Source organism: Mesoplodon densirostris, chromosome 20, assembly GCF_025265405.1.
Source record: "Mesoplodon densirostris isolate mMesDen1 chromosome 20, mMesDen1 primary haplotype, whole genome shotgun sequence".
NCBI lineage: Eukaryota > Metazoa > Chordata > Mammalia > Artiodactyla > Ziphiidae > Mesoplodon > Mesoplodon densirostris.
The window spans coordinates 11568296-11584367 of NC_082680.1; the positions used below are offsets into that span (position 1 = coordinate 11568296).

General features: G+C 47.7%; 2 protein-coding genes across 14 annotated transcripts in view; one reads left to right on the forward strand and one right to left on the reverse strand.

Moving 5' to 3' along the window:
* The window catches only part of TDRP (testis development related protein), a 56617-nt gene extending 52287 nt beyond the window's left edge, over positions 1-4330 (forward strand). For all 6 annotated transcript variants that reach the window (XM_060086079.1, XM_060086080.1, XM_060086081.1 and 3 more), the window contains one exon: positions 1649-4330. In XM_060086079.1, the coding sequence (XP_059942062.1) occupies positions 1649-1994 (346 nt within the window). In that variant the 3' untranslated portion in view covers positions 1995-4330. The remainder of the gene's footprint in view (positions 1-1648) is intronic.
* A 423-nt stretch (positions 4331-4753) lies between these two features.
* Positions 4754-16072, reverse strand: part of FBXO25 (F-box protein 25) — a 59623-nt gene continuing 48304 nt past the window's right edge. For 4 of the 8 annotated variants that reach the window (XM_060086075.1, XM_060086073.1, XM_060086074.1 and 1 more), the window contains one exon: positions 8892-15987. In XM_060086075.1, coding sequence (XP_059942058.1) covers positions 15898-15987 — 90 coding nt within the window. In that variant the 3' untranslated portion in view covers positions 8892-15897. Of the gene's footprint in view, positions 8397-8425; positions 8752-8891; positions 15988-16072 lie in introns of those variants that run through there. The other 4 variants (XR_009530802.1, XR_009530803.1, XR_009530801.1 and 1 more) reach the window with 4 other exon arrangements.

The window sequence follows — 16072 nt, forward strand, 5'->3', positions numbered from 1 at the left end:
GGCGGTGGAGATCAGGGCCGTGTGCGGGGACGCTCAAGGCTTCCTTCCCCGCGTGAGGAGGCAGAAATGAGTTGTACTGATTTTGACAGTAAGCACTTAGAAAGATTATGGAAAAGTGGAAAAAAAAAGCTTCTCTGACCAGCTCTCAAACTTAACAGTAAATAGAACTTATGAGTCTTAAAGCAGCCTGTAGTCATGCTTAAGGTGTGTAGTAGTTTCAGAAAATCAAGAAGAAAACCCAGTTAAAAATGCAAAGATTGATTGTAAACTGTAAAAGATTTTAGAAAACTGGGGCTTCCCTGGTGGCGCAGTGGTTAAGAATCTGCCTGCCAAGGTAGGGGACACGGGTTCCAGCCCTGGTTCGGGAAGATCCCACAAGCTGCAGAGCAACTAAGCCTGTGCATCACAACTACTGAGCCTGTGCTCTAGAGCCCGCGAGCCACAACTACTGAGCCCATGTGCCACAACTACTGAAGCCCACGCACCTAGAGCCCGTGCTCTGCAACAAGCCACTGTAATGAGAAGCCTGCGTGCCACAACGAGAGAAAGCCTGCGCACAGCAACAAAAACCCAACACAGCCAAAAATAAATAAATTTTAAAGATTTTAGAAAATTGAATATATTTAGGCTGACAGTGCTGCTAGTTTATTATAAATATTTTGAAAGTTTAAAAAATGTATTTAGGGAGTTCCCTGGCAGTCCACTGGTTAGGACTCTGCACTTGCACTGCCGTGGGCCCGGGTTTGATCCCTGGTTGGGGAACTAAGATCCCACAAGCCATGCAGCATGGGCAACAACAACAACAAAATGTTTTTAAAGATGAAAATATAAATTCAGCGACGACCCAGTAGAATTGCCAGCGGCAGGTGACTCCTGGCGAGTCTGACCGTAGAGAGGCTTCTCCTCCGAGGACCGGGTGCCTCAGCAGCACTTATGACCTGCCAGCGCTGCCTGGCCCTACCCTGCCTCTGACGCCATGGTCATGACCTCATGCGCCTTCTCTGCAGGGACTGTGTAAGTCGGTCCTCTTGGATGTCAGGGTGGCAGCTCATGGGGGGCCTGAAAACACACCCGTGTCCTGGCCCCTCAGTCCAATTAAATGAGACTCTGAAGGGGTCGGGCCTGGACGCCAGTGTTTTTCCCGTGTCCTGGGGATGCTCCCAGCAGCCAGGCTGGGGGACCGCGGCCAGAGCCCTGAGTCGTGTGTGAGCATCCGCCTCCACAGTCGGCCGTGTTTTCCTCAGAGCGCACAGCGCTGCAGCTGTGAATAAACCTGTGGAAAACTGAACCTGTGGTAAATGGAGTAACCCCCCTTTCTGAATCTGGACCTGGGGCTTCTTTTCTCAGGTTGGTTCAGAGACGAGCTCGGCCTTCCGTGTGGCCTTGAGACAGTCCGCTTTTTTCTCTTCTGAGAGTGACTTTGCATTTTGCCAAGTGTGGTACCTTAAATACAGCATTCACAAGTTTCCCTAATCATGTGTAGTGGCTGATTTTTCCTTATTAATATTAATATTTCAAGTTTTACATATAAATCTCTGTGAGCTTTCCAAACAAGACTTTAAAAAGAACCTTTTATTTTATAAAATAAACACAACTTGAGGCTCTGAGATGATTGATCACCAACACTTAACTCTTTCATCTCCTGTAGAACTAACTTACGATTAAAAGAAGACTTGAAGATGGAGAAGAAGTCTGGATTTTGGGACAACTTGGTTTTGAAACAGAATACACAGTCTAAGAAACCAGATGAGATCGAAGGTTGGGAGCCTCCAAAACTTGCTCTTGAAGACGTGGCAGCCGACTCGGGCGACCTCATGAGTGACCGTCTGTCTGGGCCAGGCTGGGAGGAGGACGCCAGAGGCTCCACCAAGTACACCAGCCTGGCCAGCGCTGGGAACAGCTCGCGCTGGAGCCTCAGGTCAGCGGGGAAGCTGGTCAGCATCCGTCGGCAGAGCAGAGGCCACCTGACGGACGACTGGGAGGAGCTGGAGTGACGGCCCCACTCCTGCGAGTTCACAAACCAAGATCTGCCTGATTTTGCACCTTTGTATCTCATTTCATTCAGATTCCTAGAGTTTGCTGTATCACAGTGTTTTTTCAGTAGAGTATCAAGTTTGGTCTTTCCCAGATGAAACGTGCAGAGAACCTGCCCTGTGCTGTTTTACGTGGACTCTCCCTCTTCAAACGCTTACGTAGGAAATTCCTCGGTGGACACGAACAGGGACCGCACGTCGACTGCCTTATGTGGAAACGTCCTCCTGTCGTCCAAGTGTTGCTGAGACTGGAGACGTGAGGTTTGCTGCTGTCCAGTGGTAATTTGCATTTTGCCACAAAACCGTCTTCCTGTGTCCTCGGTTGCAGTTTTTTGTTCTGTGACTTGATCCCTTTCTCTGCATGTAGCACATATGTGTAGTCTATGACACAAGAATGTAGCAGCTGCGCAGTTCTCTTCTGTTGCCAGAAACATGCAATCCAGGTGTAAAATGAATCTTCCAAAGGTCGTGTTACATTGTGTTAACTCTTCTTTTGTACTAAATTTTGAAATATGCAAGCAGAATAAACCCTGGAGAAGCGAAGGCTGTATCTGATCAGCGTGAATGCACTGTCTGCAAACTCATCTTCATCTCCAGCCTCCCGTAAGCGCATTAGATGGTGACAGTGGTTCTTATCTTGAGGTTTTATTTTTACTTTTCCTGAACTTTTAAATATTGATCTTACTTTCTTCTAAAACTTTGTTCTCTGTTTTTGATTGCAGATTAAAGAATGCTATAAAGCATGGATCAGTTTTAGTAACTTGACACTTAATTTTGTTTGGAAGATGATAACTTGCTCGTTAAGAGTTAAAACTGTATGTAAAATGATGAAAGTGCCTCTCTTCTCTAACACCCAGGGTTTTGTTTTTCCAAATGAGAGACTGGCTGGTTTGGGCACGTCACTGAGGCGTCTCGTGTGTCTCCAGACTTGCTTTCTGCCTCCCTGATAGACTGGCCCCTTGGTCGGGTACCCGTGCACGTGTGTCCTCAGCAGGACAGCTCTGATCCACAGGAGTACGTGTCTATCTCAGGTCACGGTGGCTTCACAGAGAAGGTATAGGGGTTTTTTGGTTAAAAACAAAAACCTCCAGTTACACTGTGCATTCCTCTCTTTAAAAGCCACTGTCCTCAGTGTTCGGTTCTGTGCTGTTCCACGTAAGGGGGTGTCATTTAGCATTTCTGTGGACTCCGGGGGGTGACAGTGTCTGCCTGTCATCTGTCATTTCTCAACCAGTCATCTGTCTACACTGTCATCTCCAGCCATCCGTGTACAATGTCTACCTGTCCTCTAACCATCTCTCTCTCTCTGTCTACGTAGCATCCATCAGTCATCTATGTCCGTCTTTTCCTAAGAGACAAGAAGTTTACTTCACTGAGCCTTTAAAGGGGGCCATGTAAGTGGTGGTAAAATCCAGTTTGCGTTAGAACCTTGAAATGGTTAACACCGGAACTGAAAACCGTGTTTCCTCAGGTAAACAGTTCAGTACATAGACTGTAGTCCTTCTCCCTAAAGAGACGCTTGCTGTGGCTGCAGACGAGCTCCAGACCGTCATTTACGTGAGGATTTTAAAGCAGGAGCCGCGGGCTTGTCTTGGGCTAATCCTGTGTTGCGGTGCAGGGAGCGGTGCAGGGACACAGACCTCGTGTCCGAGGCTCTAGGCAGGGAGCTCAGCGCGGGGGTGGGGACAGCGTCCTCACCGTGGGGAGCCTGTGCCCGTGCGCTGCAACGCTCAGTGCCTGTGAAACCCCCGTGGTGCCCAGCCGGCAGAACAGCTCTTCATACCGTTGTTCCTCAAAACCAGACCGGGGTTGGAATATGCACACAAATCACACTTATCTACAAAGATTAACGTAAAAATGAATTTTTCTTCTGTTGTGTCTGATTAAACGAAAATATATGTGGGTTTTAATATAAATATTTATTGGTATGCTTTGGGGGAAAGATATTTTTTCTTGATAGAATTTACCAAAGCATCTTTGTTTTGTTCACTGGCTGATGAGAGAACAGGTTTGTTTGAATTCTGTAAAAACATAGCTTCTCTGTGTGAAGAGTGAAGTGTCTGCCGTTTTTAACAGGAAAATGATTTCTTCAAAGAAGGTTGAATTCTTATTGCTGAGGTTTTTAAAAATAAAACATGCTTTATATACTCTGACTGTTAGTTTGCACGGTTACTGGCATCTGCTTCCGGTGACTCAGTCACTCAGAGCTGATGGTACCCGTTCTCGACACCTTCAACCTCATTTAAGATGCCAACAAAATGTGTAGACTCATAAATAAACGACCAACTTCAACTTCAGCTGTCGGGATGTATCTTTTGTGTATTTGAATGGACGCTGTTTGGGAACAGCAGGCGCTGCGTCTGCCCTGCCCTGGGCCCCGCTTCTGATTTTACTGCAGTGACTTCAGGCGTTAGAGCCTGAGGCAAGCCTCCCCTCAGCACCCAGCTGATAGGAGTACGTTCTTTACTTAATCATCTTCATCTTGTAAAAAGGTTTCCATCTGTTTTTCCCAAACAGTGGCCTCTTCTGGAGAGAAACCCTGACCTCCTCCCTTAGGGACTGGATGACCACGATGCCGTCTCACGCCAGGTGACACGTCCGAGTCCCACCACCTTCCTTTCCCGTGGTGTGCGTGTTTCTGCCTTCCCCTCGCTGGTCTCCTGGCCTGTCCCCGCCCTCGTCCCCTTCCTCACCCCGCCCCCACCTCCCCCACGCCTGCTCTCGTCCTGCTCTCCACCTGCCTCTGGGGTGTGTGGTTCCACTGGTGGTTTCAGACCCTGAACCGCAGATGCTCACTCACGGATGTACGTCACCAGATATTTTCCGACTGTTGTCACAGGCCAGGGGACTTTCTCTTCTTTCTCCCCATTTAATTCCAGCCATTTATCTGCTTTCTAGATTTTATGGTTCTCAGTTGGTATTGGATTGAACAAAAGAAGGGCAGAACACGAATCAGCTTTAAAGAAACGAATTGGCTAAAAATCCTTTAACTTGGTGATAAAATAGTCCAAAGGGGGTACAGATGGTGCCGAATGACTAACCAAGGGGCCCACTGCTGCCACTGCTTTCTTTTGGCAGAAGAGCCGTTCTGGGTGATCGATGCAGGACAGGAACGCCCTCCGAGGGGGTTTCCCAGCGCCTGTGCCCTGAGGACAGGCACCGTCACCTCCTAGTAGTTGCCGCTTCACCACAAGGGTCTGACGGGGCTGTGACCTGCACGTGACGCTGTCGTGGTGAGTGCGTGTCCTCACGGCTGTGTTCTGTAGTTTGTAATCGTGGATACAGGACCCAGCCTGGTCCAGAACTGTCTGCAGGGCACCTCCTGGGTCGCAGGGTCCCTCGGGGCTCCTGGGGCAGGGGGTGGGGTAGGGTGGTGGACAGCCACATCCTGTCCCAGCCTGGTCCACTCGGGGCTGGCCAGCTGTTAACATTCAGCCAGCCGAATGCACCTGTTTTCAGAAAAAGCACTACTTTGTAACCTAAATGGCTTTCGATTCATGTTGTGAAGAGTCACGTTGCAATGAAAAATTACCAGTCTTCACTAATAGCAGAACAAAGTGATGAACTATTGACAGATTTTGCCCGCTGTTGAAAAATGTAAAATTTCTACTGAAAGGAGCCGTCTCAGGATTTGGAAAATATTTGAGCTGTGTCTTTTAGTAACAGGGTGACGAACGCAACGGTGACCCCCCCCAGGGTATGAGGTGTCTCAGTGGGTCTAGAAGGAAAGCCCCGCATAGCTGGGTAGCACCCCGGATTTGGTGCCCCTGACGAGGTCATCGTGTTACCCTGGAGATAGTGGCCCAGCACCCGACTTTCCTCAAACCCATGGGGAGAATGACGTGGCAGACGAGACCTTTTAACGGTTGCATTCAGATGAGGGATTACAGGTGACTTTCACCTCTTATGTTTTTCATGCCTTCTGGGGTATTTTGAAATATCAGACAAGCATACAGACCATATTAACAAACAAACCAGCTCTGCTCTGGGTTTTTCTAACCATGTCCTCTCCCCGCTGTGTTCGCACAAGGACAGGTCAGGGCACTGCGGCTGGTCCTGAGGCCATGGGAAGGTGAGGTGCGGCCGGGCCAGCCCCGCAGGGGGCCCTGACCTGCTCAGTTGTTGGGGCCACACCCAAGGCTACCATGACCCGGGCACGGCTCCCAAGTCCTCCCGAGAGTGGGGATGTGGCCTGGAGGGACGACCCGCCCAGGCCTGTGGCCCCCGAGTCCACCCACCTGCACAGATGAGAACGGGGACTTGGCAGTGAAGCCATGGGGGGAATAAACCAAAAATTGGCTTCTTCCCTGTGAGGAAGAGGCCGTCTTTTCTGACCGAGTGCCTGTGTTCCAGTTCCCAAGTGGCGATTCCAGCCTTCATGCAGAAATTCTGAATTTAGAAATGGTGGCTTTAAACAGAACAGCAAGGGAGAGATGGCACGTGGCTGTGGCGTGTGCATCTGCCTCGCAGAGGGAGGACAGGGAGACCTCAGACCCTGGTGTGGGGCGAGGCTCTCAGGCGCCGTCCACTCCACTCCCTGGTGCCGCCCGGCCTCCTGCGGGGCACCTGGCCCATCAGGGCTCCCGGAGGCGGTGCTGCTGCGCCTGTTTTGCAGATGATCATAGTGAGGCTCTGAGGGTGTTTGTGCCCAGGCACTCGTTGGACCAGGAGCTGAGATCCAGGTGGGGAAGCCCGAGGCACCTGCTGTTCCGAGGGGTCTGACGTGTCCCCAGGACTGGTTGGGGATGCAGGGCCTGGCTTCAGACTGACAGGGACGGGGTCTAAATGCTGGCTTAGACCCTGGGAGGCCACAGTTTGTCCCTCGTCACAGAAGGCGTGGCTGGACAGGGCGTGGCTGGCGTGGGATGCAGTGATGAGGGCCAGGCGAGGCTGTGGGGCGTCTGGGCAGGTGTCCCCACCTGGCGGTTCCTCCTGGATGGGTGGAGCCCCCTGCCCATATGCACCGGGCAAATGTTTTCATGAAGCGGACGGAGCATGGGATTCAGTGGAGTGAGGAGGCCGTGTAGCTGGAGGACGGGAATCTGAGAGGCTGGCGGAGTTTGGGAGACGTTCCTGGGGCAGCAGGGGTGCCAGGGCCTTGGAGCGGGAAGTTATTCCAGATCTGCAGGCTCTGCGAGGCTGGTTCAAGGAAAGGGGCTCCTCCTGGACTCTGCTTTTTGCACCTGTCAGCCACCCAGGGTCCCGATGGTGAGGAAGCCAGCGCCCAGCTTCCGTGCATTCACAGCTCATCCAGGAGAAGAACCATCCCCAGTGAAACAGTCATTCTCCTTTTAACAACAGGAAAGGCCACGCTCGGCTGTGAACAAGAGTCCCCACACCTCGGTCCCACTGTGGGTCCTGAGGAGTTGGGGGCCCCCGGGTCTCAGTGTGTGTGGGAGTGTTAAGAGTTGTGCTTTTTCTGTACAGTGTGTGCCACTCCTGAGCCCGGTAGCAGCAGGCATGTGCAAGGGAGGCCAGATTACACCTAAACCTCTAAGTGGTGGTTATTTTTCATAATTAACCCGGCACATTTCAATTTGGAAGTGACAAGCATTTCAGTTTTTAAAAACTGTTATTATGGAAAATATCTATGCAAGAGTAAAAACAGTGTGGTGGGCAACTCAGCCACTGAGATTCCACAGTTGCTGAACGTGTCATTTGCTTCACATGTGTGTTTACCTGATCAAGGATTTCAAGGCTGAGATATATATTTACCATTTAAAAGTAAATTACAGACATCATGACGTTTCACTCCTGAATGCGTACAGCATGCATTTCTAAAAACGAAGCTATTCCCCCAGCATAACTAACTACTACGTCAATGGCACACCTCACAAAACTAACCATTCCCTAACATCATCCAATACCCATATATACAGTCAGGTTTTCCCAATTGTCTGGAAAATGTCTTTTTAGCTGCTTTTAATTTTGTCCTCAAGACCACGACATGGTGTATGGATTGTGACTGGCCTGCTGCAGGGGCTCAGCCCATACTGAGGTAGGTGTGAAATGGGGGCTTGGGGATGACAAGTTCCCTCCCTCCTCACGTGCCTGCAGTTGCCTCTCTCCGCCTGCAGGAATGTGTGTCTGGGGACTTGCTTCTGTACAAATCCACTGCTTTGTGCTGGGTTCCGATACTCATGAGTCCTTTCTCTGGGTATCTGCCAAGTTTCTGATTCTGTCCCAGGCCTCTGTCATCTGTCTTCTGGTCGCCAGTCTCCCTCCAGGGTCTTTGGCCTCAGTGAAGTGGTGGACAAGTTTATGTAATTAGAAGTTGATGTCTCAGCATGACTTCAGAATTGCAGAATTTAGTGATAAAGGCAGGGTAGAATTTTAGCTTTCAAGACAGACAGCTGAATAAATCTAGAAGGGGGTGGTGATGGGAAAAATATTTGCTTTGAGTTTTCTTTTTGAAAAGTTTTTTTTTTCTTTAGAGGCTAGGGTTTCAAAATTCTCTTCTCCCTAGAAACTCAGAACTGGATCAGTAAGCTAGCAGGAGGATGCCAAGAATTTTTGTTCTGTAAGAAATCTCCAAAGCTCAACATGCAGAAGCCCCTGGAAGACCAGTTTCCCTTGGGAACCAGTGAGCAGGACCCAGAGGAGGGCATTGCTCTCCCCCAGGAGACACGCAGCTCTATTCTAGTACTTCGCTGTTTGTTTCTCTCACTTTATAATTTGGGTGCTTACAGGTCTTCAAAAGGCAATGTGAGATAAAATACTGGAAAGATATCAAAATTTAAGTAATTACCTTGAAGTAGAATTATGGGTAGCATTTTCTTTTTTTTTTTGTATATTGGCTTTTTAACAAAACTTTTTACAGTGAATATACATTACATTTGTGATCAAAAAACAGGGTGACAAATGTTGAAAAAGTAACATCTCAGTTTTTAAATGGAAAATATCAAACATATCCAAAAGAAGAAACAAAATTATATAAATCATGGGTTGGCACACTACAGCCTGGTGGACAAATGTGGCCATCCCCCTGTACTTACTTATATGGCGTACAAGTTAAGAATGTTTATATTTTCAAATGGTAGAACAACTTAAAAGAACAATATACTGTGACACATGAAATCCCACAGAGTTTAATTGGAACACTCGCTATCAATGTCCCCCACGCAGTCCAAGTCTGAGTTACGTATAGATTGTCTATGGCTGCAAGAGAGAATGTGGGCCCTGAAAAGCCAAAAATATTTAACACCTGCCTCCTCACAGAAAATCTGCTGAACCCTGGCGAAAGCTCCTTCATCTACACATCCTGCCCCTCTACGGTTTTCAGCTCCTGGCCAATCTTGTTTTATCTTTAGTCACCCCCTAGCCTCAACCAAGAGAATTATGTTAAAGTAAATCCCATAATCCTGTAATTTCATCATCTTCATGTTGTTTAAATTAAAAAGTTGAGAATTTACCAAGAAGATGTAATAATCATAAACATACGTGAACATTAGAGCTTCTAAACATATGAAGCAAACACTGAGGAAAGAGCCAGCTCTATATTATAGTAGGAGACCCCAATACCCCACTTTCAAGAAGAGACAATATCCACCATTAGATCAATCAATTTAATACACGCTATTATACACAGAACAAAGGAAAAACATGATCATTTCAATTGATGCAGAAAAAGCAGTTGACAAAATTCAACACCCTTTCACGATGGAAATACTCAACTAATTCTGAATAGAAGGAGACTGCCCCAACATTATACAGCCATATAAAAAGTCCCAGCTGACATCCTCTCAATGCTGAAAGACTGAAAGCTTTTCCTCTTAAGATCAGGAACAAGACAAAATGCCCACTCTCACTACTTCTGTTCCACACAGATTGGAAGTCTGCACCAGACAGAGCCATCTGGGCAAGAAAAAGAAATAAAGCATCCAAATTGGAAAGGAAGTATTAAAATTTTCTGTTTGCAGGTGGCATGATCTTACATGTAGCAGATTCTACAGACAACAAAAAATCAACATACAAACATCAGTTGCAGGTCTATACAATAACAATGAAAAATCCAAAGAGGAAATTAATAAAATTCCATTTTTAATGGCAACAAAAAGAATAAAACACTTAGGAATGAACTCAGTGAAAAAGGCTGAAAGAAAAAGACACAAATAAATGGAAGACATCCCATGTTCATGGATTGGAAAACTTCCACCCAAAGCAATCTATAGAGTCAGTACAATCCCCACCCAAGTCATAATGGCATATTTGGTCAAATGATTTTCAATCCCCACCCAAGTCATAATGGCATATTTGGTCAAATGATTTTCAACAAGGGTGCCAAAACCGTTCATTAGGGAAAGGACAGTCAACACATGTTGCTGGGAAAACCACATATCCACATGCAGACGAATGAAGCTGGATCCTTACCTTATTATGCCACGCGCAAAAATTAAAACTATAAAACTCTTAGAAGAAAACATAGGGAGAAAGCTTCATGACATTGGATTTGGCAATGAAAATCCTGGATATGACACAAAATGTGCAGGCACCAAAAAAAAGAATAGAGAAATTGGACATCAAAATTAACACAATCAACAGAGTGAAAAGGCAACCTAGGGAATCGGAGAGAACATTTTCAAGTCGTCTAGCTGATAAGGACTTAGTGTCCAGAGTTGTAGTAGTTCTTTCTATATTCAACAACAAAGCCACATACAGCTCAATTAAAAAGAGGGCAAAGGACCTGAACAGACATTTCCCCAAGTAAGACATATAAATGGCCAACAAGCACAGGAGAAGATGCTCAACATCACTTCTCATCAGGGAAATGAAAATCAAAGCCATAATGAGATATCACCTCCCAACCATGTGGACAACTACTATAAAAAACAAACAAAAAAAGCCCAACCCCACAAGATAACAAGTGTTGGTGAGGATGTAGAGATATTGGAGCCCTTGGGCACTGTTAGAGGCTGCACCGTTTTACACTCCCACCATGGAAAATAGTATGGTGGTTCCTCAAAATATTAACTATATAATTACCACGTGATCCAGCAATTCCACCTCTGGGTATATATCCAAAAGGAAACGAAACCTTTACCTAGAAGAGAGATTTGTACACCATGTTCACAGCAGCCCAAAGGTGGAAGCAACCCAAGTGCCCATCAACAGACGGAGAAACAGAATGTGGTCCAACCACACAATGGAACACTATTCAGCTCACAAGTGAAGGAAATCCTGAGTGATGCTACAACACGGATGAAAAGACAACTACTTTATGATTCCAGTTACATGGTGTGTCTACAGTAGTCAGATCCACAGAGACAAGGTAGGTGGTGGGGGCCAGGGGCTGGAGGATGGGGAAGGGGAATTAGTGTTTAATGGGGACCATTTCTGTTTGCAGAGATAAAAAAGTGTTCTGCAGATGATTGTGGTGGTGTTTGCACAACAGTGTGAATGTACCTAATGCCACTGGACTGTACACTGAAAAATGGTTAAGATGGCAAATTTTATGTGTATGTTACTGCAATTAAAAAATTTTAATGACATTTGAATTTTCTATGTAGATTAAATAGTAAAAAGCTACTTGCATTGGTCTGTGCAAATTTCTCAAATGACTATCAAAGAAAAGTGAAAATTTTATCCAAATAATAAAAACAACGCAGCTGAGGTGTCTCTCCTGTCTGACACGGAAGAACACTGTGTGTGGAGAATCTCGCCATCCTGAGTGAGAGGCACGTGAAAAGCCCTCTCGCGTCCTCAGGTGGCTGTGCTCTGAGCACCTCTGTTCTCCATGTGGGCCTGAGTCGGTGCTGGGGGCGGGGAGGGCGGCAGGCCCCCCAGGAATACGCCCGAGAGGCGCGTGTGCCGATGACACCCAGACGGTGCCGGCGAGGGGGCACTGCAGTCACACCTGTGCGGTGGGAAGGAGCAGCCACACCAGCCATAACGGGTCGGGAAGGTGCACGTGGCACGTCCCTGCTGGGGTTCTGGGGGGCGCCCAGGGGACACTGTTCTCCAAAAGTGAGGGTCTGCTCCCTCTGCAAAAAGGGGCAAAAAGCAGAGCTCGTCTGGAGTGAGGTCAGAAGACGCGACCACACCCAGATAGGAGCAGGGGAGTGCGAGCTGAGAAGCAAGTGGCTGTCGGGCCTTTCAGCCGAGCAGGTGTCGGCAGCAGGAAATCACTGGGTCCCTCAGGGTTTTCCCTCCCAGTTTTGCAGATCCTTGGGCATCTCACCGGGTGGGGGTGATGCTGCGTTTGGTGGGGAATACAGGAAAGGGAGAGGAGTGAAGCATATGCATTTTCTCACACCGTTAAAGAAAGAAAGAAATGTCATAAGCCAAGACAGCTTCTGCCTTTTCATCTACGGTTTTCAGCACACTTCCTTCTGTAACTATGGAGGCAGATGAAGTTTACAGCCCGTTTATTGCTAGGTTAGGCCCCATGATGAAGAAAATGAGCTCTAACCAAGATACGTCTCAGCTAAGACAAAACGACCCTATCCCGTTAAAGGCAAAGGATTTTCCAAAAGGGAGGATGTCACTAAACTGAAAACAGACGCTTCTCCTCAGTAACTTAAGTTTCCAAGGAATTATCCTAATTCCTAAAGGAGGACTCATGCCAATTCTTCACAAACCCTTCCCAGAAAATGGGAGGGAACTCTCCCAAGGCAAGCCCCTTCTAGGAGGCTATTTTCACCCAGATACCAAAACCAGACAAAGACTCACCAGAAAAGCACAGCTAATCTCTCTTGTGAAAATGCTCAGTAAAACCAGCAAACTAAACTCACCAACCGTGTATGGAAACCACGTGGGACGTGGGCCTGAAAATGCACGGTTGGTTCAACATACAAAAGTCAACACACGACCACCTCTGTAGACGTAGAAAGAGCACTTGACAAAATCTAACACCCTTTCATGATTAAAACAAAACAAAACAAAACACGTCAACAAAGCGAGGCTGGAAGGGAGCACCTCACCCTGATACAGGCGTCCACAGAGATGCCCAGCATGCACCACACCCACAGGCGAAGGGCTGAGAGCCTCCCAGGAACACGCTAGGATGTGTGTGCACTGCCGTCCACGTGCATGGGGGCCTGGCCGGAAAGCTGGGAAGGAGAGGAGAGAGGGAAGGAGGGAGGGAGGGAGGGAAGAAAGAAGGAAAGGTGAAAAGCCGCCTCTATTTGCAGAGGACACGATGTATATCCACGTCCTAAGGAATATACAAAAAATACCGCTAGGTTTAATTAGTGATTTCAGCAAAGTTACAGGATACAAAATCAGTATACAAACACCTTACGTGGGCATTTTGTTTGATTCTGTATGTTTGTTAGAATCCGTATGATTCTAAAAGCAGCATTTACAGCAGAAATAACATCAAATCCTTCAGTACCGTCCCTAAAGGAGACATGGTTCTCCACGGACAGCCCTGAGCAAATGCACAACAGATGCCATGAAACTCCCAGACTAGCACCTGGACCTGCTGCAGAACCTACTGTGGCTCCTCCTGGCCCATGAGTCACAACCCGGGTGAGAAACTGTACCTCAAGGCAAAGGAAGACACCACAGACTTCCAGACGCCACTTCCTGGGGGTGGCAGTTCCCGCAGGGGCGGCTCTGGGCCCACTCCTGGCCGTCCTGAGAGGGTCGAGGGCGTGCAGATGACACATCGCGGGGAGTGACGCTGTGCAGCCTGAGTCCGGTGAGCCCCCTGACGGAACCACACTCAGAAATGCCACACGAACCTGCAGCTCAGGACGATCCCTCTCTTCCTGTTCACGTCACCTGATCTTCCGTAAATGAGGGATCAGGGCCCAGGAACTGTGTGCCTGGAACTCTGTACGTGTCTGTACGTGCCCCCTCCCAGCGCTGCGGGCCTCAGGCACACCTACAGGTTTTGCCAATGCCTGTGTGCAGTTTTGGGTCCAAGCACATCTGCTGCCTGTGGAAATGGGCTAATTAATAGGGGGGAACAGCTGGACTCTTCTCCCAAGACTTTTAATGTTCTCTGGGGAAAAGAACTCACTTCAAGAGGTTAATGTCCTCCTAAGAAGAAACTAATACAGAAAAGACCAACACCCCAAAAGTAAAACAGGCAAAGAACACAATTAGGTAATTTGCCAAAGCAAAACAAAATACAGGGCTTCCCTGGTGGCACAGTGGTTAAGAACCCGCCTGCCAACGCAGGGGACGTGGGTTCGAGCTCTGGTCGGGGAAGATCCCACATTCCGCAGAGCAGCTAAGCCCGTGAGCCACAACTACGGAGCCTACGTGCTGCAAACACTGAAGCCTGCGTGCCTAGAGCCCGTGCTCTGCAACGAGAGGCCACCAGAATGAGAAGCACGTGCACCGCAACAAAGAGTAGCCTCCGCTTGCCTCAACTAGAGAAAGCCTGCGCACAGCAACAAAGACCCAGCTCAGCCAAAAATAAATAAATTTATACATATAAAAAAATACAGAAACAACTCGCCAATAAGCTTTCAGAAGACATATCCTACCTCACAGCCTCTTCACGTCCATCTTCGGGGGAGAAAGATGCCACCTTCCATCGTCGCCAGTGCTCTGGAAACATCCTTACAAACAACTGCCTTGTTTCCCTGGTTCTGCTTCTCGTTTATCGTAAGGAGATCATCAGATGCACAAAAGTGCACATGTGGTGATGCTGATCACAAAGTGATCTGGTCCAGCTGTGTGGTACCACGTTGCCAGTAAAAACCATATTTTCACAAACACTTTTGAAAAAAAGGCTGGTTATAAAATGAAAACGGTATATATGATGTTTACAGTTTTATGAAAAGCTTTCACCCAATACACACAGAGGGAAACTACCATTTGACAATTAAGCATAGTCTTGGCTGTGTCAGTTCAGCACAGAATGTAGTGAAAATACAGACTCTTTATTTACAAATGTGCAAGACAGCAAATTTCCATGTGCTAAGAAGGAAGTAGAAATGACTTTGCTTGGGTCCTTGACCCTGTTCAGTCTCCCCTACACCTGCCGGGGCCATTCCTGCATTCCTTCTGGTAAGCACAGCTATCTCTGGGTGGCAGGGTTATATGCAAGTTTTATTCTTTTATAAACCTTTATTTTCAAAATTTTCTAAAATGTACATGCAATATTTTTAAAATAAAACAATCTTTGAAAGGTTTCAATAAATGATATCAAAATCATTGATACTACTTCCTTCAGTAAGATGCAAAACTGATGAAGTTAAAATCAGTAGATAAACATGATTTATTACTTAGCCTGCAAAGGGGGATTCAGAGCAGTACAGTGCAGGTCACACTGGGCTGGCCCCCAGGTCAGGGCCCCTGCCTGCCAGCATCGGGCCATGAGCCCAGGATCACAGCCCCAGACTCACGCCTTTGTGGGTCTCGGATGTCTGCACAATTCACAACCCAACGCTGAGCACCCAGAAGACATGCACATACTTCCCTGGGTTTCTTCTGTATCCAAAAGGATTCATATGGACAAGACCAATACAGTTAAAATACATCTCAAGAAAAATAAATATTCTGCACAATGTCCTTACAAGGATCAATGATCTATCCCCGCCCCCAATCACTACAAAATCAGGAAACTATCATTTGACAATTAAGAAGCATATGCTTGGCTGTTAGTGTCAGTTCAGCACAGAATGCGGTGCTGAAAATACAGACTCTTTTTGAACCACATTCACAAACATGCAAAGTTGCACATTTTAATGCGCTTAGAAGAAAAGAATTTTTTAAAGAAGGAAGTAGAAATGATTTTCCTGGGTTCCCTGACCCCGCTTCAAAGGTGGAAACAACAGGTGCTCCTGCCCGCAGGTGCCAGGGCAGCTTTCCACGTCCCTCCACGCCCTCCAGCCTGGGCACCAGGTCACGGCTCAGTCACGGAGGACGCGTCCTACCACGCTGCCCAGGCCACGACGCGGCGGGGCCCTTAGAACTTGAAGAGGTCGATGAAGTGCTGTGGGGACACGGGCGTGAAGCAGCTGTCAGGGTCAGCAGCCGTGCAGGGGTGGCCCGAGTCCTGTGGGAGGAGTGGGTCGTTACCATACAGGGCGTGTTTCTGGAGGGAACGCAGCTCAGAAGTCACCAGCTGCTTGTTTAAACGC